The following is a 23,372-nucleotide window of genomic DNA, read 5'->3' as shown; positions in this document are numbered from 1 at the left end:
ATTTTCACTCCTACGCTATTATTAACCTCAATAACATTCAATAACAATCATTTCCACTAATTCCCAGTCTATTCTGCAGAATCAGTGAACTTTGTAATATTGCAGTACCAATGGACTTATACTACAGGATTGTTTTTGGATATATTTTTTTTTATAACTTTTTTTAAAAATTTTCGTGCTGGGCTGGGCTGGGCTGTGCTGTGCTGTGTCCTTCTAAGGGCATTGTTATTTCCCCAGCACAGCACGAGATATAGCAGGAAAGAGGACCACCTAACACAACCTCCCTCTACCCTGATCAATGCCCGAGTGAAGATGGCGGCGGCTAGCGGGGAATTTATAGGATCCGAGTATCGCGAGATCCGACAGCGGGATTATGACTCAGAGCCTCGGTTTCAGTTTTGCAATTGGCGGGAATACCCGGATCTGTCTCGGATCCGACTCGGATCGGCACCGTTCGGGTGGGCTCGGATTTCAGATATCCGAGCCCGCTCATCTCTAGTTTTGATGAGCATAGTTGACATGTTTCAGCCTTTTTGACGTATAACAGCAGCATTAAAGTGCCCATATACAGATTGGATCTCTGTCAGATATGGCCATATACATACATACACACACAGTGCTTTTTTTGTAAGAACAAAGGTGCTGGAACTCACACATGTAGTCAATCACTGTACACACACCCACACACGTCAGTTGTGTAGCGAAACATAACAGTCACCGCCCGTTGTAAGCTCCCAGCACGCAACCACACGACCAATCACAAACTGAGCAGCGCCACAAGCAGAGCAGTGCCATCACAGCCAGCACGGACGATGTACGCATGCATCGGACTCAACACACAAGCAACCCGCATGCACCGTTTTAATGATTTTTCCGCCGAACATCAAATGTTCAAAAGTTACTTTTAAAACTTGGAAACTCTGCTGAAAAAAGTTCCTGGAACTCAGTTCTGTGAGTTCTATGACAAAAAAAAGCACTGCACACCCATAATTTTCTCCTGGACATATCCATGTTGCAATTCAAGGGATGTGAATTAGTATATTATTTTGCACGTAAGGAAACTACTGGCAGCTTTTTCATGTAGCCCACAAATACTTGATAGCTTTATTTTTAAACTGAAATTTAAAGTTGATCAAGCACATGCCCTATCCCAACTTTTAATCTGTCCCCACATTTGAAATTTACCTCCCCCTCCAATGCATCATGGTTTTGCCAAGGTGAAAAGTTACTCCTTTTCTCTGCTTTGCTCTCCTTAATGACTCAGGCCCAAAATGTGAATTCGGAAAAGACCTAATAGTTCGATGCTCTGACTGAACGACCTAATCATAGAATGCACAGAGTTCGTGGTTGAACAATGACCACATACTTAAGATATTGTCATTGTGCAACTGAAAATACCAACTGCCCCAGTTTACATCTAAATGATCCTCTGTAGATGTTGATTATGATTGTCAGTATTTTTGGGACATTAATTCTGCAATTTTTGGACCGTTAGGTCTAAACAACCTAAGAGACCAGCAAAAGTGCAGCATATATGGACACTTTTGTAATGTTTGTGTTAGAGCTATTTGATGTTTGAAACGGAAGCTAGAGGATTAGTGATAATTAGCAATTTTGTATGAAAAATAAAGTTTATGAATTGTGTACCTTTAAAAATATTACATTTTCGTACATTTTTTTTCAGATTCTACTTGTAATTAAAAATGCATGCCATTGTGTCATTCTTATAAGATCGATTTTCTACTATTCAGTTAATTAAGGGATTTATTATGTGTCATGGCTTAGTTCACCTCGATGCATACAGGTTGATTTAGGTGAACACAAACTGATTTTCATAGAATTCTACAAAGCATAAGATATTACATATAAGAGCCAATCTCAATGCAATAGAAAAGAAAACGTAGTTAATTTTGTAAGTGATAAAAGGCTTAATATAAAAATATAACAAAATAAATAGAATTATTTTAGAGACTTCCACAGTCATTATAGGCCTAATGCAGAGTGGAAGGCAACCATGGCGTAATGGGCAGACCAAAAATGTACATGCAAAAATAATGTATTTCAGCCCATATGCACAATTGCACACATTTCAAGAGGCATCCAGCTCTGCATCTGTAGCATGTGTGCCAAGTTTACAGCAGGTGTAATTACACCCACATACGCAGTGCCAGGTCATAAGTCTAATAAAACTTTGTAAACCATTGTTTTCATCATGAAAAACACATTTGGCTTCATATAATACAGCACATATAACATACTTGCCAGATTATGTGTCGGTCTCCGGGAGATCCCGGGGAGGTGGGCGGGCTTAGCGAATTGCATAATTTTGGCGCTGCCCCGTAAACAGACACCACCATTTTACCCTACTACAACAGGGGGCAGGGCTACGATGACACAAACTACTTTAATATATGTACAAGAATATAAGAAAGCGCCCAGCAGCTTCAGAGGTAAATTCACTATCAGCCAATCAGAAGCGATTAGCTGTTTCTGGCGATTTTACAGCCATCTTATTAGCACTATACACTTTGAAGATGAAGACAAAGTGTACCTGTGCATGCTTTCAGGCCTGCATCAGTTAACAATTCCAGAAACACTCCCTTAAGGCTTTCAGACTACATTACAATGCCCCTTCTTTCCCCAGTACCATCACTTCAGGCGCAAGCAGGTACAACTGCGGATGCATGTAACTCTGCATAGGTGTAGGTACTTGCAGTTTTTTTTTTTTTTATAACTTTTTATTAGAAACATCTTTTCCCATAGAAAATGCATTACAGAATCTCGAGAGGTTAAACAGAAATTGATAACACGTGTTTACATACAACAGGTTCTCTGGCACTTGGGAGATAAATGTATATTTATCTATCTAATACTGCAAAGATGTTATTTTAACTTTTCAAATTTGAAGGGTATAAAGGGGGGGGGGGGGGTATACAGGGACTTGCAGTTTTTTTAGTGGGCATGCGCAGAGCTAATTTACACAATTTAAACATGCATGCAATTAATCCCTTCACAAGCAGCCCTCTGATTCCCGGAGTAATTTCATACTTGTTGGGTTAAATTTACCATCATAGTACAATGGGCACAAACATGCAGTAGGTTATAGGAACCAGGTTCTTACTGTAATTTTAAGAATGAAAACAAACATATGTTTGATTACTATGGTACTGCAATTTTTGAACACTACATTATATGATTAAAAAGGCCCAATTAAGCAGAATGTTAGTAACTGTCATAATTATACATGTCAGTCAGTGTTTCAAATCTTATTTACATATATACAAAATATATCCCCAGAAAAACATTAAATAAGATTCTCTGAAGGAATCTACATAATACATTCAGATTGGTAGATTGAGACACAATTTAAGTGGAGTAAGAAAACAAATACTATAAAAATAGAATATGGAAAGTACCAACCAAACAATGGGGAGAAGTCCTTTCCTTTCATTGAATTTTACTACACCTTCTTACATATATTTTAACTTTATATTTTGCTTGGGAGAAAATAACTTATAAAAATCTGACTTTGCAATAACTATTTTAAGGATTAAAAAAAAATAAAGATTAAGGGCCTGATTCATTAAGGAAAGTTAAACAAAAGTAAGTAAGTAAGTAAGGCAAAACCATGTTGCATTGGAGGGGAGGTAAATTTCAAATGTGGGGACAGATTTATATTTGGGGTAGGACATGTCCTAGATCAACTTTAAATTTCAGTATACAAATAAGTTATCAAGTATTTGTGTGCTACATGAAAAAACAGACAGTATATATCTTATGTGCAAAATAATAAACTAAGTTGCACCCCTCGCATTGTGACATGGTTTTGTTAAAAAAACTTGAGTAAGAAACCTTACTCAATTTTTTGCGTAACTTTCCTTAATGAATCAGGCCCTAAGACTTTTAATTGGTAATGTATCACACTTTGAAACATGGTGCCTCCAAAAGCAGAAAAGCAGAATTATTATTTCTATTTTTCTCTTGACAGTAATGACAATTGTTCTGGGAGAGCACCCCCTTGGGAAGTTTGAATAATAAATAATAAAAGAATAGAGAGAGGAACAATCCAGGGACATTACTCATGTATTTATAGGTAAAATCACATCTAGTGCAAATAACAAATTGTTATCCAAAACTTTTTCAAATCTGTAATTCTTTTTTTTTTTTAACTATTTTTTTTGAAACCACAGTATACATGAGTTAACAAACATAAATTCCAGTCAACAGTCTGTTATACTTGGTACAAAAGTTCAGACAGATAACAAAAATTAACATATATTACTACAGCTAAGTGGTGAACAAGTGGAAATAGCAAAGATTAGAGGAGAACGGGCTCATGTACAGAGCATAAATGCAACCATTAGAATGGAGCGGTGTGATATGTTTTACGTGGAGGAGGAAGTGGAGAGGGTAGGAGAGTAGGGAGGCTATACACTGGGTAAGGTGGGAGGGTGAGGAATATGGGTGTTTCACTCAGGTAGCCCATGATATGTATGTAACCACGGGGTCCATACCTCACGGAATTTAGGCACAGAATCATTCAGATGGGCAGTGATATATTCCATGGAGGAAACAAACCAAATACGATTAAGAAGTTCTGTCTTTGAGGGTGGAGTGGGCTGCTTCCATGTGCATGCAATGAGCAATTTGGACGCCTGACATATATGTGCTATTAACCTGTTGGTGAGCTTGTCGATCCCCTGGATGGGTTGGTTAAGTAGTATCTGTACTGGTATCTTGGGGACTTTAATACCAGTCACTTGGCGAGCTAAAGCTGGGGTAACATTCCAAAAGGTCTGTATAATAGGACATTCCCACCAAATGTGCAAGAAATGGCCCTGAGCTCCACAAAGGCGCAAACAGCGGTCAGATACTGAAAGGTACATACGATGAAGTTTATCCAGAACCAAGTACCATCGTATATATGTTTTATAACAATTTTCCTGTACAACCGCATTAATGGAGACCTTAGCGGTACATGCTCGGATGATGGACCATTCCTCGCTGTCCGGTGAGATCCTGAGGTCGTATTGCCACGCTTCTTGGTGAGGTTCAAGTATATGGTCAAATCTGTAATTCTTATACAAGTTACAGTATGTAACGTAATATAATCAGTTTGGAATTGACTACTGTTCCATTGAAAATATCTTTATTTTGATATTTATGCAATGAAAAAACAAAAAAGGAGATATAAATATTTCTACAAATATTACTACTGGGTAAATCAGACCAACTCTGAGCAACACCCAAGCTTATGTTTACACTCAGTAACTGCAATTCTGCATGTCCATTTCCCAACAGAGACAACTCATTCATGTTTCTTGGTTAATTCTTGTATTAGAAAGTATGTCTGGAAGAGGAGGTAATACAGATAATACTAACCATGTGTCTTTATCATTATATCTACGCCATGTTCAGTATTGGTCACATTGGAAACTGTGGAGAGATTGACTTTGGTGTCGCTGGTGAATCTATTTGGTCCATGATATCTGATCATTCCTAAGGAATACAGCAGAGATGAGACAACGTTGGTTACATTTTGACAACCGCCGTTATAACTAGAGATGCTCACTGGTTTTGGATCTGGACTAGCTTCGTGTTTTGGTTTTTGTTTTTGTTTTGGCAAAACCGCCCTTGTGTGTTTTGGTTTTGTATTTTTTAGAAAAAATCCTAAAATATGCTAAAATCACCTAATTTTGCTCTTTTTTTGTTCCTACATTATTATTAACCTCAATAACACTAATTTCAAGTCATTTGCAGTCAATTTTGGCCACCTCACAGATCACAATATTATTTTCATACACTTTCGGACAAATACTGCAGCGACCTGGCTGGATGGTAAGCTACAGAGCAATGACACAAACACACGGCAGTTCCTAGCACATCTAGGACACATTGGCACACAGCAGTGGCAGAAAAGAAAAATGGGGGTCCGCCCTCCCTCCCACCGTTATGTTGGATCTTAAAAAGGAAACCAAAACTCGCGAGATCCGACGACGTAACAATGACGTTTTGCCTCATTATTTTCCGAGGGCGCGCGAAAGTACCGAGCCGGCTTGGCTCGTACTCGAATCCCCTAAGTTTGGGTGTGTTCGGTTCTCGAGGAACCGAGCCGGAGCATCTCTAGTTATAACTGTACAAAATAAACACAAAAATATAGTCAGTGAGAAAATGGCACACAACTAGCCAACCCTGTAACAGCTCAGTCAGATATGGAAATCATATTATCCTACAATTCTTTTGTTTAATAGCAATTATTTTCAAAATGTATTTTTAGTGTGTTGTGTAAGATGAAATACAGATAAACTTCAGTTTATTTATTTATCATACAATGTGTTTATTAATGTAAATTTAATGGTTTATTATATTTTTTGTTTTTATTCTTCTACTTTTTTGTATACTTGTAGAGGCTTTATTTTGCTCTCTTCATGGTAACACCGATACCTTCAGTATATGAATTTAAAATATAAAATTCAGAGAAAGAATTGCTATCCAATATTCTGAGGAATCAAAGCAATTTGATATTCCTTCTCAGTGCCAACTCAGCCCACTTAATATGTGGGCAGCACGGTGGCTTAGTCTTTAGCACTTCTGCCTCACATTGCTGGTGTCACGAGTTCAATTCCTGACCGTGGCCTTATCTGTGTGGAGTTTGTATGTTCTCCCCGTGCTTGCGTGGGTTTCCTCCGGGTGCTCCGGTTTCCTTCCACACTCCAAAAACATACTGGTAGGTTATTAAATTGACCTTAGTCTCTCTCGATCTGTGTGACTTAGACTATTAATTCCTATGGGGCAGGGACTTATGTGAGCAGCGTCGGACTGGCCCAGCGGGCTACCGGTAAAATCACCGGTAGGCCCGGCTACCTTGCGGCCACACCCCCTTTTCAAAGTGGGCGGAGCTGCCCCTGGGGACCCGTTGTCCGCACTAGGCAGCCCGCTGTCCTTCCCGGCGTCACCGCTGCTGCACGCAGCCAGTCATCTCTGCAGACACGCTGCACGATCAGTTGCCGTATGTTTCCCTCCCTTCTTTTTATATATAGGTTTTGGTTACCATCGAGCCTTTACATATGAAGTGGGACGGTCAGATTATTGGGTCAGTGGATGCCAGCCCGCACTAAAGATACCTTTATAGGAGCTGCACGTTTATCAAAATGTGAGTTTATTTTAAAGTCTTTTATCTTCATTTTATTTTGAGACATGCTGCACCATTAGCTTCCGTTTGTCCTCCTTCCCCTTTTATTTCCTATTTTATACTATATGTGGTCAACATAAACTTTGGTGGAATTTGAAAACGTCCTTATTCAAGCACATTTGGAATCATGCACGGTGGATCAATTTTTCTGTGAAGTGGAACTGGGATAGACGGACATTAGATGTGTGGATATTTCAGGTGGTAAAATCGATATTATTGCATATCACCTATTTAGACGTTTTTAGAATACAGTGTTATCAGTGATTTTTGTGGAATCGAGCTTGGTTCAATACTTATATACATACCTGTTATTAGTCTTACACTTTTATGTCCTTTTCCCCTATGTTTCAACTATCTCCTTGCGCCCATCCCATAAAACCCTGTGTTGTTTTCTATTTTTGAGTACTGTCAGGATACTCTACACCTTGGGAATAGTGGCAGCATATCCTTTATATTTTCCCTCTGTCTGTATTATCGGCTACCTAATAAGCGCTCATCGATTGAATGTATATGGGACTTCCCATTGCAATTATTTCCAAATCATGTATGTGTATATGTATCTAATATATATAAGCCTAGTGGCGTGTGTTAGTCTGTGTGTGTGTGGAAAAAAAAAACAAGCTGCAGCGCCACCTGCTGGGCGGAGTTATACACTGACCTACTAAATTCTTAGTGTGTGGGGGGAAAAAACTCAGAAAGGGCTGAAATTTGGTATACTAAGATGTTTTTAATTTGTTAATTTAATTTGTTAATTGTTAAAAGTGTTTATAAAGATTTTAAAAAAATATATATATATTTCTTGAAGGAGAAGTGACAGTTGGCAGTGGTTGGTGGTTGGTGGGGGTGACAGTGGGGAGTGGTTGGTGGTTGCCGGGGGTGACAGAGCGAGAGGAGTGTGATACTCAGGACCGCTGAGAGAGATCCCTGTGTCTGGATGGACATCTGGATAGATGTGACGATAAAGATGAAGGATGAGGTGATGGAGAAAAATGATGAGGTGGTGACATGTGGACAAAACCACGTTAAAAAAGGGCCCTTGCGTCGGGAAGTAACGCTCTTCCCCTGAGGATGCCTGGGCTAGGCCCAAATGCATGACAAGAGCCTTTTTAATACCTTAAGTAGCTTGATTTGACTAGAATGCATGAGTATCATGCACGGGTTAACTTGTATAAAAGTATAAGCCTAGCGGCGTGTGTTAGTGTCTGTGTGTGTGTGGAAAAAACTATTTTCTCAGAAAGGGCTCATCCAATTGACCTGAAATTTGGTATACTGACATTATTTGACAAAAAAAATAGAATAGTGAAGTCAGTTAACTTCCATCATCCCCCTCCCCCCCCCCGTGGGAGGGGTAGTAAAGGCTAAATTTACGAGTTGAGGGGTCAAACTCATTTTCGTGAGGTAATTTTACCTCATGAACACACATTAAAAAGGGCGCTTGCATCGGGAAGTAACGCTCTTCCCCTGAGGAGGCCTGGGCTAGGCCCAAATGCATGACAAGAACCTTTTAAAGTCCTTAAGTAGCTTGATTTGACTAGAATGCATGAGTATCATGCACGGGTTAACTTGTGTATGTATATATATATATGTATGTGTGTATGTATGTGTATATATATATATATTTATATATGAATTGGGCGGCACTATTGCAGGCATAATTTGAATTGGGGACACTATAGTGTGGCATTTGTGAATTTTTGGTACTACTGTGTGGCATAACATGGCACTACTGTGTGAGATAACATTGGGGGCACTCCTGTGTGGCATAATATTGTTTGGGGGCACTACTGTGTGGAATAGGGGGGCTGACTATACTAAACTATAGGGAGGAGGGCTGCACAAAGAACACTATAGGGAGGGGGTGATGGGACCTTTAATTTTAATGCTGAGGTGTTTTGGGTCTATAATTGAATGTGAGGCTGTTTGTGTGGAGAAGTGCTATCTATTAAATGTGAATATTATTTAATGCTGGGAATAGTTGTGGGAAATGGATGTATTAAATTTAAATACTATTAATTTATTGCAGGCGCTGTTTGGAGGGAGGTTATCAGGTTTATTTATTAAATGGGAATACTATTTAATGTTGGGGCTGGAGGAAGGCCTAAGTATTAATTGTGGGTCCTATTTATTTAATGCTGGGCTGGTTGGAATTTTCTAAATGTACCCATTATTTTTTCCAAATAGGGCCCTTCGTGGACTGATCACTCCCCCTCTAGTTTCTGGTCCCGCCTCTACGATGGCTGACCACACCCCCTCTGGTGGGCCCCTAGTGTTGCAGTCCCCCGGTGGGCCCTTCATGCCCCAGTCCGACACTGTATGTGAGTGAGTTCTCTGTACAGCGCTGCGGAATTAGTGGTGCTTTTTAAATAGCTGCTGCTGCTGATGTTCCGCAATCTACTAGATAATCTCTCACACATGACTATATAATCCCTGCTTGTTCATTCAAAAACATAGTGAATGATTTATTTAATTGCCATAGTTTTGGGGTAGTCAACGGTTTTAATGATTTATCCCAGAAAATGTTCCTGATTTTCAATATTGACCAATTACACAATGACATTTCTATTTTTCTACATGTTATATATAGCATCTAATTTTTATTTATATATGTGTTTTTGACCAGTATCTACATGTTACTGTTAACGGCTATATCATAAACCTGCAGAACAATGAGTAGAGGTATTCACCTATAGCAGCCGCCTTTCCCGTAGAGCTAGTTGCACTCACAGGTACTCAGATGCCCCCAGGTCTCAAACTCTAGCATAGTGTAAGCTTGTGAATTACTGCAGCATGGAACAGGAGGAGGCAGAAGTTAGCGATGGTCAGAAACAGGCCGAGGCCTAAGGACTCAAGCAATAACCATGGTCGGGTTCAAGCAAGTGGTCAGGGCTGGCGGCAAGTAGCGTATCCAAATAACAAGACAGAGGTCAGGGCAATCAGCATACAATCAAAGTTCAAAAAACAAGCCAAGGGTCATGCACAGAAATCTAATCCATGTTTCAGCAGAACAGACAGGAGCAGGTCAGCTATCTGGAACAGCAACGTTATAACCGGCAGGGAGGCTACCCAAAGTAGCCAATCAGCGAAGGAAGAAAGGCAGCATAATAATAGGCCTCAGGTGCTGCCTAATTAATGGCTACAGCTAATAAATTAGCCCATAGGCTATTGCCCGCCTAATGCGCACGTGCTCGGCTGCCTTATATGTCGGGACGAGGCGCTGTCAAAAGCGTCCTGACCGTTGCCCTTGCAATGGCCAGGAAGTGACGTCCCTGTCGCCATAGTGATGGCCGGGACGCGACCGAAGAGAACACAGAGTCGCGGCGGCTCAGGGCACCGCTGTGGCTTTTAACACTACATTGGTGTGTAGGGTAATATTTAGAGTTTTTTGTGGGCAAAATAGGTAGTTGGTGAAGACCAAGTAGCACAAAAAAGACCATTGAAAGAGAAAACATAAAATCATTGTGAAATCATATGAGGGCTGTCTCCTGAAACCTGCTGCCCTAGGCATCTGTCTAGTTTGCCTATATGGTAAGTATAGCCCAGCATTGGTAGTTTTATAGATTATCTATCACACTAACAGTTAAAAGCAATTTATACCTCTCATTTGATCGGACTAACTTCTTCTACAATCTTACTGACCATTTATATTACTCAACTATAAGAACAAGTTCTTCTCTTGGCTGTTAAGTAATGTACATGTGTTATCTTCCTTTAATGATATATATATCCTGTAATGAGGCAAGTAAGTAGAGGTTTCTTACCATTATCAGTGGGTCCATATGCTACTAATATGTAGTACATATGGGAATTGTTACTGGATCGGGATTGCTGAGCAGGGGGTTGTGTTGAGATTTGATTTCTTGAAGTGAAGGAACATTGTATCACACCACTGGTGTATGACATCAGTCTGACATCTACATTACTCTGCAAATAGACACAGATATCAGTAGGGTTATCTACCTGCCAGTACACAGTTGGGTCCACATACAAGAGGGTGTGTGTCCATCAATGCTTTTTTTAAAATATTCTAATTATAATGAAAACTTCTACCCGTTTACACTTCCTTACACTTTTCTATCGACTTAAAGCAAAAAGTTTAAATACACTAGGGGATTTATAAGAATATTCCAAAAACTTAATGGAGGCCTCAATTTATTGGTCTGAACCAATAGTTACAAGTACAGCCTATTGACTATTTAACTTCTAAAATGCAACTCCTCATCCTATCATCCTGACCATAAACCAGGCTCAAGCTTTAAAACTATCCCATGTCTTAGCAGATCTCTGATAATGGCTTCTCTTCCCTTATGTATATAACTTCTGTTGCCTTGCATGTGATGACTGGAGCAAGAATTTAGGGACTGGAATCCCCTTGGGTAGTCCTGTTATGTTTTTATGCTATTAGCTGCTAGACAGACCACATCTGCCAACAGCCTGAGGGTCAGGAACTAATAAAAGTGCAGGGCATCAATGCCGATGCGGAGATGCCATCCTAGTCTCTCTGGTGGGACCAGCAAGGAGCAGAATGAATGATCCTCTGCATAAAAGCTTGGGCCAGACGCTGCGGGCATATTAGTGAATGCTTATTTGACCATTGTAGGTAAGTAGGCTCAGAATCCAAGAGTAAGAGTACAGTTCCTGGTGAATGCTGAGTGAGCAGAGAGAACTACAATCAAGGGAACAAGGAATTTATAGACCAACCCAGAGGCTTTTGCAATTGTTCCACTAAGTGAGGAATCCATACTACTGCAGCTTAACTATATCGAAAATACTAGTTGTGTACAGTACATTACACAGAATAGAGTTTATGTTTTACTATATATTGTCCCTGTTGCTGTTGATCAAACTCACCCGTTTGCCCACTACTACTTTACCTCCATTCACACACCCCTACCACCCACATACTTTCCTATCATAACTGTGACATGTTGGCTTGTCCCTCTATACATCTGTGTATCTTATATGTGCTTGGTGAGTTTGGAGGGGATTCTCCCCAGGATGAATGTTGGGGAAGAATAAATCAGAATACGGAGCTGAATAGATCACCTACTATCTGCTGCAAGCTTATTAAGAATACTTGTGTGGAGGGACTGCAACACCATTGGGGATTGACTTTCCAACTTAAATTCCATATCCCTGGAATATGCCTGTCCAAGAAATAAACTTATATTACCATTTGTAGTAGAAATTTACACAAGTATATTCACTATAATTTATCTAAATCCTGCTGCCCGAGACAGCGGTCTCAGTTTGCTTTACTATATGTTTGGATATGCAGGACAACAAGGTATAAATAGCATATATAAATAATGGAGCATTGTGGTGTAGCTTGGCACAGGTGTTATTCTTTCTTATTGGCATACAGTAATAATATCACAGTAATAATATCAGACAATTACCAGAGGTAATATGCGTGGAGGCTTTTTTCCCTCAGAGTAGGCATGTTGGATTTCAACCTGTCCAGCAGAATTTATCCCACAGATATAGATGTCATCATTTCCCTGTAACAATGATAATTAGGATTGCAGAGATCAGTGTGGAGGATTTACACATTTATACACTTCCAAAACACACTGACTCACAACAATGAGTGTAGGTAAAATGTTTGAAGTCATATTTGTCTCACCATGGCCTGGTCATCTGATAACCCGAAAGACACATATCCAGATGGTCCACTGATCTCATAGTGGTACACACCGTCATTGATCACAGCAGAAGAAATGAAAAAACAGTTAGTACTTTTGGAAGGGTCACAGTCGGAAGGGTTACTGAGGCAATTTTTCTGTGTACCACAGGAATCCCTGGATATGTGAGTGGGAGGTGGGTTAGAGGAAATTTGGGTAGTAGATGTGGACCTGCTGCTGCTGGATGGGATGGAAGTGTTTGATGCAGCAGTAGAAGACACTCTCGGAATGTTGGAGGTGCTGGAGCTATGGAAATTCTGCAGTAATAAAAAAAATAACTTAGTTTCAGTGCTTGGCTTGATCATACTAAATATTATACAATCACATTTCCAACATAAAATGCTCCAATATATGTGATGTTACACCAGAGAAAAATATATCAACTTTCTCAGGAGATTAAGTTTCGTCATATCTCTACTTGATTGACAATTAGCTACTGAACTATACAAAGGTCAATTTATGGGCAAAAAAAATCTTGTGAACAACCCTAAAAATAAATCTCCAAAAAATTACATGTAAACAGCTTTCAGCTGCAGTTTTTCATTAAATATCTTTAATTAAACACGTGTCTTTGCTTTTAAACTTAGTCCACACAATGCTACCATTTTGAGACAGAGAGTGATTTTACAGACCGGCAGGGATGTGGTTATGGTTAGATCAGGGCAGGGTTTGGATGGGTCAGAGTGTGGGCTTATAATGTTCTGATTTTGAGTCTTAAAATGTTGGCACATCTGGATTGCTATTATACATATATGTATCCAGGCAAAATTAGGACAAAATATGCCCCACCCAAATCAATGAAAGACATCCCCAATTCAGACAAAATATTCCCCAATTCGTCTAACCACATCCGCTTTTGAACCCTCACCCACTATTCCACAAGGCAAGCCACGTTCAGGGTCTGTGATTCAAGAAAGTTGGGGGATATGACTACTATGGTAGTCTGCTTACAGTAAAGGCTGTTATTATAGATACATTAGTAGCTAGCGCTTAGTACTTTTAGGCATAAATAGATGTCTGCAATGGAGTTTTTTAATATTTCCGATTCATTATAACTTTAAAACATTGTGTAACGCCCCCTCTTGTGTTGTTGTCTTTGCAAAATAAGCTTGGTATGAGGTGATCAGAATAAGGGTGTGACAGCCAGGGACCTGGAAAGGATGGGAGTAGGCCCTGGATCTCCCGGCAAATTTGTGAACTGGTCCGTGTCCCGCTGTCACAAGGGACCAAAGAACATCATGGCTGAGAGAATATGAGTGAAATGGGACAGATTTGAGGGAAGAATTACTTCAGACAGTAGCTTCATATAAAGAGAGAAAGGAGTCCCCAAGCTCTGCTCATACCCAGAATCGGACCATATGTCAATGAACGCAGCAACGTCCAATTAATGTTCGAGTGTAAAGCACCCTTACTACAATTTCATGGGTAGAACGGGGAGTGGACTGGGTGTATGTACATCAATGTACAGTAAGACTGTACCAAGCTCAAGCGCACGCAGCAACGCCCGATTCAAGCTTAGGGCATCTCTAAGGTATGTGTTTCTCTGTCGTATCACTTTCACGGCTACAGATCGGGTGTAAGTGCCGATTACTAGTGATGACTGCCACATATTCATGCTTGAATATGTATTTGCAATTAGGAGCAACTGTCAAAAAGCATTTTATGTAGAGTAGACATTCATAACATGCTCATAAATGGATCAGATGGACATGACGTCTGTATTAGGTAAGAGGTTATTATCATCTAGCATATGTGAACATTTGTCATTGTGCATTATATTGAGATAAAAAGCTATAGCCTATAGATTCAGTCCTGAGTGTTCTCATTTATTTATATTACCAAACGCTTCTTTCCCTTCTTTGCTGTTGTAAAATTACTTTTCAACATATTCACTCGATATGCTTCATGTTGTGATCTGATTTATATAACAGACCCTCACAGACATGTTTTTGGTCTTTTATTGTTATGGTGTAAGGCTGAAGGTTCATCTGTTGTCCCAGTTTCTGGCTAGTCGATCATGGAAAATATACAGATGATTTAATATAACAATAGAAGTGAAAGTGATCAGCAGGCGCTGGGACACAGTGGGTTGTATTCACGGTAAATGGTTTCAGTTCTATATTTAAATGGATTTTATCTTTGGGTGAGTTTACTTTGTTGGTATGAATATGCTCTATTGAAACTGTTACTAGCTTTATTTTTGGATTTCCTGATTGTTTTTCACAAAATGCTTTAAATCATCCAGATAGAGTTTTTATTTGAATTGCATTCAAGAGGACGGTGCACACCAGATCAAATACATGTAAAAAAAACATCTGGAAATACTGCAATATCACTGTATAAGTTAGTAATTTGAAAAAAAATATTTTTTTGGGGTTTACCATTTATTCAGTGTTGAAGGCCATATATCCCTTCATATTGTTTCCTACACTTGGAATACATTATTCTAGAACAATATTGCAAATACCTTAACTTTGGCAGGCTGCAAGCAATGTATCCAGGTGTCTATGTATGTACCTGGTTAATAAAGTCAGACATGGTCACATGAGGAGGGGCTCTGGATCATATAGCCACAACTGTCAAACCTATAATACATAAACTGTGTGGTGTCTGCACAATCCTGATCACTTTTAAAAGACATTGTACAAGGTGCTGCAAGCATGTTAAAATATTGTTATAAACACTTACTGTGAGTACAGGGCTTTCAACTCCCACCCAGAATTTACTTTTTGTCTCAACAAATGTTGCTCTGCATCAATGAAAAGAAAAATGTATTTGTTAGTCAATGGAAATGCATATGTGTAAAATTATGGATAGTTATAGTTACAAACTACAATCTCTGTGTGTAGAGCTTTTTCCTGATGGAATTACCTAATTTTAGTGTGGTAGGTATGTAGTTACACCCTCTGGATCTGATTCATCCCAGAACGCAATGTGAACACATTTTGCGTTTTTTAAATTCAGGCGCAAATTAAGCGTAAATTGCACCATTTACGCCCGTATTCGAGTACAAGCGGATCTCAAGAAGCATTTTCATTTGAAAATGGCTATAAACATGCTCTGGCGATACTTGCTGTGCAGACAGACAGAACAGACTGCAGAATACACACATGCATATGTGCAATATCAAGTCCCATCAGCATGCATTGCATGAAATTCATAAATTAGGTTGTTCGTAATGCGTACTGTACATAAAATGCATTTTAACAGGTTCTCTTACTTGCAAATATATGTTTTGGTAAACATATGTGTCAGTCATCACTATCAGTCAGAAACTTCCACCTGCCCAGTGCAAGTGATACAGCTAAAAACACCTACCTAAATGATGTCCAGAGCTTGAATCGGATGACTGTGCATCCACTCAACCTTGGCACGCCCTTACTGTACATTGCTTACATGCGTCCACCCCTTTCCATCCCTTGTGCGCCCTTCATAGGCAGTTGTAAGTGACATTTTTCGTTTGGACATGAATTGCATGCAATTGTGTTCACTGGCGTAACGTCTGTTTCTGAGCATGCGCAGAGCAATTTCACACAAAATACGGCACGCAATGGGACTTATGTCAAAAGATGTAACAGGCCTTCTAATTCTGCATTATAAGGATCTGCTAGAACCGATGCTGTGTGTGGAACATTTTGTGGACTTTTGGTCAGTAAGGGAAATGAACACATCTGCACAGTAAATATTAGCTAAAAAGGTTATCCCACTAAGGGGTTAATCGGCGCTCACAAAAGATATTGGAGCGAACAATATTCAAAAAAAAAATTGTGTAAAAAGGCATGCACAATAAACAAAAATCCTCCACTGCTGCAAGCTAATGGTTTTATTGCATAAATAAAACATCAAATATTGACCATAAAGAAAAAAGAGAAAGGCTGCGCTGTAGGAGGACTAAATATAATCTATATAACCAGAAATAAAATTTAAATTATCGGCAGTATCTCCCAAGGAAAGAGAAAACCTAATAAATTTATTAAATACCAAAGGTTTGGGTTTTGCACCAAGCAGGGAACCAGAGTTGTTTGATCTTTTTCTGGAACTCAATAAATACATACGGAATCTGTGTAGGAAAAGATATTTTGCACAGAAGAAGTTGAAGAATATTGATGATGATATATCTCCAATTGTATTGGATAGTGGGGATTCAGAATGTTTATCTGACTTGGAATCCCTGTTCAAGGAAAATAATGTTAAGGAAGATAATTGTAGCTTGCTTTTTGATATCAACAGGTCCAATGATGACCCTCATACCTCCGATAAACCACTTTTTAAAACTAAACTAAATTTCCCATTCAACATAAAAGTCCTGCAATAACTTTTTTCTATAACAAAACATTGAATGATTTTAGATCTCTTTGTAGTTCTAGGGTTAATATCAATACAGAGACTAAACAACAAAAACATAGGGTGAGGAAAAAGTTTTTAGAAGTCCTGGGAGCAAGTTATCTAACTAGGAACGAAAGACAAGCTCTTAGGGAAGTACAGAAGGACTCCTCCCTTGTCATCAAGCAGGCTGACAAGGGAGGTGGCGTTGTAGTGATGGATCGCGAGATGTATATTAATGAAGCTCTCAGAGAACTTAATAATAATCTATTTTATCAACAGTTGGATAATGACCCCACTCTTAGGTTTCAGTTGGAACTGAAAAAACTTCTTAATGACAATTGCAGTCAAGGAATTATAACTAGGGATGAATTTTTCTTTTTGTATATTGAACATCCTATAGTCCCGGTATTTTACCATCTTCCTAAAATTCATAAGTCTCCCGTTATGCCACCAGGGAGACCAATTATATCGGGAGTGGGATCACTTACATCTAATTTGTCCATGTTTGTGTTTCTCGCCAGAAATCGCACATTAAAGATACCCTACATATGTTGAGATTAGTGGAATCAATAGAATGGAATGATAATTTCAGCTTTTTAACATTGGATGTACAAGCTCTCTACACTAACATTCCTCATGAGAGAGGCAATGAGGCTACAAAAACATATCTGAAGAGTGATAGTGATATCTCAGATGGAAAAAAGAATTTTATTTTGAAAGCAATTTCATTTATTTTATCTTATAACTATTTTTTGCTTGAGAAACGTTTTTATTTACAGACCACCGGGACCGCAATGGGGACCAGTTTCGCGCTGAGTTTTGCGAATTTGTATATGGGTATTTTTGAACAACAATTTTTATGGGATGGTCCATTCGCTGCAAACCTGGTCCTCTATGGTCAGTATATAGACAACCTTTTTGCTATCTGGAAGGGTGGTCAAGAGTTAGCTTTGGAATTTGTTAGTTTTCTGAATTCAAATACTTTTAATCTTATGTTTACCCATCTGTTTAATAGTCATGAGATTAATTTTTTGGATATTACCTTATCTATTTGTGAGGGGAAAATTGTCACATCCAATTATAATAAACCAGCTGATGTGTGTAGTTTTTTTTCATTTTAAGAGTGGGCATTATGGCCCGTGGATTAAAAACATTCCAAAAAATGAAGTAGGTCGTCTAAGAAGGAATTGTTCGGATGATCTAGAATTTAGGAGTCAACTAAACAAAATGTTAGAATCCTTTAGTTGTAGGGTCTCTCCGACAATCCTATTAGATGAAACCAAGAAATATGCTTTAACTCTGAATAGAGAGTCTCTCCTTAAATACCCCAAAAACTCTAAAAAAAACTGGAAAAAGGTTTAATAATGAGAGGACACCTGCTTTTGTGTCCAAATATAATTCCAAATCTAGACAGATTACAAATATCATGAGAACCAAATTTGGCATATTAAAACAAGACAACATTTTGAGTAACTGTATAGAGGAGAAGCTGGTTATTATATTTAAAAAGAATTTAGATCTAAAGAGGATTTTAGCACCAAGTACTTTGAAGTCATTGAAAGAGACTCCTAGAGACAGTTGGCTTCAAAGACAACCAAATGGCTGTTTTAAATGTAATAAAGAGTCTGCGTGACCTGTAAACATAATATGAATAGATTTAAGAATATAAAATCCAATTATACTGGTATGGTTTTTCCCATAAAAGGGTTTATTAATTGTGATAGTACTTACATTGTTTACGTGTTAGAATGTAGCTGTAAACTTCAATACCTTGGTAGAACCACCAGAGCATTAAAGGCACGTTTTAGAGAACATAAAAGAAACATCTTGAACAAAATAAGAGTTCATAGCGTCTCAAGGCATTTTGCAGATTTTCATGAAGGTGATTTCAATAGTTTATCAGTACTAGGAGTTGAACATGTGAATAATACAATAAGAAGAGGTGATCACTTTATGAAACTTTGTTTATGTTAATCTGCCTGGTTCTTTAAATTGGCCACATTATTCCCCTCAGGTCTTAATGAAGCCTTAGACCACCAGTGTCTCAACTGAAGAAATATGAATTAATTTTTGTTTTCAGAATTTATTATATTTTATTATATATTTTATGTATTTGTTTTTTCATATATCCTTAAGTTTTGATATATTAGGCTATGGGATTATTGAATAATTTGAGTCTATATATTTTATGAGCTATGGTGCTTAAAAGGTATTTATTATTAATATTTATTATTTGTTATTTATGGATTCAGTTTGGGAGGTTGTTTCAATTTTATTTTAATTTTTATTTATATATAAAATTTTTGTGGTTTTTATTGATATTTATATGGTATTTGGTTTACTATAAAGCAGAATTTGTGTGTATTTATGTATATTTGTGTGTGTATATATATTTATATTCTTGTTGTGTATTTTGTTCATTTAAATGTTTTACTTGTCATGAGATTAAACCGTTGGGATAACGAGTACAAATATGCAGCTTGGATTGATGGTAACACATGTACTTTTGGATCTATATTTAAAGGATTTTTACAGACCCTTTAGTAGCTTTGAGAAAGTGCTTAGTGCAAGCATGAAACGCGTCACCTGGGTCTGTTTTCATTTGACACACTGTCTCTGGATATCTATTGATCTCTGCTGGTTTGATCTAAATACGGAACGAGATTTGCATTCCTTCGTTTCAAGATATACGGCAATTGAGGTTGCACCTTACCGCGTATAGCGGAGTAGATGTTCGATGGAATCAGGGACCACATCGGAACTTGCTTTATTATGTGAACTCCCTCCGGAGGGTTGAATTTGGTACCGGTAAGCTAAAACTTTACCTGATTGTATTCTGAGCCACTTTTGGAGGATTAGTTCTCACATTACCTATTGGGAGGCACCCGGGCGGTGAATATCTGTATATGCCGGAACAATACTTGGATGAAGTTTAGCCTTGGATTTGTGGTTACTATAAAGAACTCCTGGCTCTTTCAATATCACATCGTTCTGTAATTATTATCTGCCGGGATATATACTTGACGGACATTTTTTGATTCACATGAATTGGTCTTTTCTATGCAGAGCATAATTAATATCCAGTATTATTGTTAGTGGCTATAGGGCCCAATTACCTCAGTACTGAAGGATTTTCATATGTATCGTACATGTTATTTATGTGTATTTTAGATTATTTATTTTTTGGGTTGTGTGTATTTTTTGCTTATTTATTTTTGCACCATTATCGTTAGGCAATAAATGGTATTTATTATCTTTATTAGGTATTCTCTTTCCTTGGGAGATACTCCAGATAATTTTAATTTTGGTTCTGGTTATATATATTATATTTAGTCCTCCTACAGCGCAGCCTTTCTCTTTTAAATATTAGCTAAAGCCTTAATTAATTATTTGTAACTTTTCCTTCTAGATTAGTGCTAATTTGACTATGTATGCATAGCTCCCAACATTCAGAATCCCGAAAGAATGGCAAAATAAGCCCTGCCCCTGCCGCACTCAGTCACACACAAACTCCACTCACAAACAACCATATTTGGTCAAAAACTAACCCACTTCCCCATTAAGTCCCACCCCTTTTTGGAGGTATGCGTTATGTATTGCATAGCACATGTAGGGCCTGATTCACCAAGTCACGCATTCTGAGCGCAACCTGCGTTTAGTACATATTTATGCTTTGCATACTTCCGAATTCATCTATGCACGGATCTCAAGGTACGTGCCGTCCCACTAGCCCACAACTGTAACTAGGGCATTGCGCCCTGGGAAGTCGCCCCTGGCGCACAGCCCTAGTTACAGCCCTGAAATCAGGGGCAGGTCTGCTGTGCTCTACTGCACAAGACGCTGCAGGATAAGTCCAACACCTATGTGGATTATAAATTCGCCAAAAAACGCACAGGTAAAAAAAAATATGATTGAATTAATGTCACCTGTTAATAATAAAGGCATTAATGATACAACAGTTAAAAAAAAGTGTTTTGTTTTACATTTTTTTTTCCATGAAATACATTTATTAGGATGTTGTTAAGGTCTACTGAGCACAAAATATATTTTTAGCTACTCGTGATTGCAAACACATGTTCTAGCATGCAAATGAGTCTTTGCTAGTGATCAGGACTTAGACTAGCCCTTTAGCTCTAGCAAGAGATATGGCAGAAAAACAAGTAGCTTTCAGATGGCCAGAGTTGTATTCGGATGTGGCTTTGTGCGCTTGAGTTTGGAACGCCCCTGCTACATTGACTATGGCAAAACATCCCTTTCCTGCCCTGTTCACTGACCGAAATCGTAGGCTGCAGTAAGTGTCCCTTGCATTCGAAGATGCAGCGGACAGGACTGCGTTCACTGGCGTATATCCCGGTTGTGGACATGTGCAAAGTGATTTTGAGCACGATACGTTCAAAATCAGCCCATAATAAGTAACACAACTTCTATGTGAAATATTTATTTGTGTCAAACAAGTTAACTCATTATATAAATACATGGAATAATGAATAACTGTGAGCATAAACAAAGCTTTCAGTTTCAAATAGATATGAATTCACATAAATTACCTTTAAGTGTTTTTTTAAAGACATTTCCAATATCACCACTATTACCCAAAAAGTCTGTAAAAATATAAGACACCCTACTGACACTAATGAATTTAGATACATGCCAGCATGATACAAACAGTTGCTATTTTAATTTTCTATTCCTTTTCATACTTGCCCCACACAGCCCACCCTGCTGCCTGGTAGGTACACAGGGGGATTTATTTTTCGTCTGTTCAAAGCATGTTTGGAGTGATCTAGTTATGAGTGCACTCAAACGCCTCCAGAACTGAAAGCCTAAACAGAATAGTTCCCAAATGGAGCTTCATGCGTATGATGCAGAATTGCAGAGGGGGGATGTCCCCCAAGCATAGGCGTACACATGGGGTTTACCCAAACACACCCTAATGCACAACTGCAATAAAGCGGGTGCACAAGCACAGCACCGCGGTTGCTTTGTTCTAAACATTCAAAATGGCCAAAATAGAGCTGCTGCACATGCCCGGCCGCAGCAGCTCCTCCCATGTTTCTTGGCGTAACTGAAGAGGTCTGAAATCATTGTGCTGACTCCAAGGGGCGCAAATAGGAAAGTAGAGCCTTCTGCTGCCAACATATGTTATATTAATACATGTGATAATGTATATATATATATATATATATATATATATATATATGTTTTTTTTTGTTTATGCAATGTATGCCGGACTTGATACATACATTAAAATAAAACATTACATTTATCATGCCCTCCCAGCCACGTTATGACACCCCCAGCCCACTGTACTTATCTATGCTTCTGGTGCTGCTGACATCCATCAAGGTGGGAACTTAATGTAGAGTGGGCAGTGAAGCTCTTAGTCTCACAAGATTACCCAATCTTGTGATACTTAGAGCTCTTTGGCTTGCTCTGCCAACTGTGTTCTATCCAGGGACTAGGAGCAGCTATCCGCTCCCTCCTGCTAACCAGAGCTGGATTATCGCTCGGGGGGCCTGGGGTATTTAAGACAGGGGGGCCCCTATTATGTAACATGGTTATTATTTTAGACAATTGTTAGACAAATACACAGGCAACACTGTGTGCACTACTGTTAGTTACATACAGCTCTGCCTTCATGAACAGTACAGTGTGAAGTGAGACATACCTACCAAGTGTCCTTGTAGTCAGACCAAATCCTGACTAAGTGAGACAGTCACCCAAATTCGGGACTGCTCCAACAGATTCAGGACAGTTGGCAGACTGTCCTGCTCTCTCCCAAGGCCGTCTTTCCCATTGGGCACAATGGGCAGGTGCCCGGGGGCCCTGCAGCCCAGGGGGGCCCGTCGGAGGCAGCAAAAAAAAAAAACCCTAAAAAAAAAGAAGACAATACTCACCTTGCGGTCAGCTGGCGATCCGGCTCCCTCCCTGGTCTCCTCCTCCGTGCGGCGCTCACAGTGCATGTCGGGCGTGACGTCATCACACCCGCCCAACATCCATTTGCTGCCTTCGATGGGCCCCCCTGGGCTGCAGGGCCCATATATATAATATTTTTATTTTTATATATATATATATATATATATATATATATATATGTATATATAGGGGCCCCGGTGCACTGCTTTGCCCGGGGGCCCAAAATGTTGTTAAGAGGGCAATGCTCTCTCCTACTT

The 23,372-nt window shown here is 38.9% G+C and overlaps 2 protein-coding genes across 3 annotated transcripts in view; one reads left to right on the top strand and one right to left on the bottom strand.

The window, feature by feature from the left end:
- DBT (dihydrolipoamide branched chain transacylase E2) overlaps window positions 1-4,779 on the top strand; it is a 269,271-nt gene extending 264,492 nt beyond the window's left edge. For both annotated transcript variants that reach the window (XR_012678500.1, XR_012678501.1), the window contains one exon: window positions 4,769-4,779. The gene's annotated coding sequence lies outside the window, so the exon portion shown is untranslated. The remainder of the gene's footprint in view (window positions 1-4,768) is intronic.
- The window catches only part of LOC142100236 (putative ferric-chelate reductase 1), an 80,496-nt gene that overhangs the window by 12,318 nt on the left and 44,806 nt on the right, over window positions 1-23,372 (bottom strand). The window contains exons 7-10 of the mRNA XM_075184168.1: window positions 12,816-13,119; window positions 12,589-12,690; window positions 10,951-11,113; window positions 5,383-5,499 (exon numbers count right to left, since the gene is read on the bottom strand). Of these exons, the coding sequence (XP_075040269.1) occupies window positions 5,383-5,499; window positions 10,951-11,113; window positions 12,589-12,690; window positions 12,816-13,119 (686 nt within the window). The remainder of the gene's footprint in view (window positions 1-5,382; window positions 5,500-10,950; window positions 11,114-12,588; window positions 12,691-12,815; window positions 13,120-23,372) is intronic.

Source organism: Mixophyes fleayi, chromosome 8 (assembly GCF_038048845.1).
Source record: "Mixophyes fleayi isolate aMixFle1 chromosome 8, aMixFle1.hap1, whole genome shotgun sequence".
NCBI lineage: Eukaryota > Metazoa > Chordata > Amphibia > Anura > Limnodynastidae > Mixophyes > Mixophyes fleayi.
This window is presented reverse-complemented; position numbering and strand designations above follow the sequence as displayed.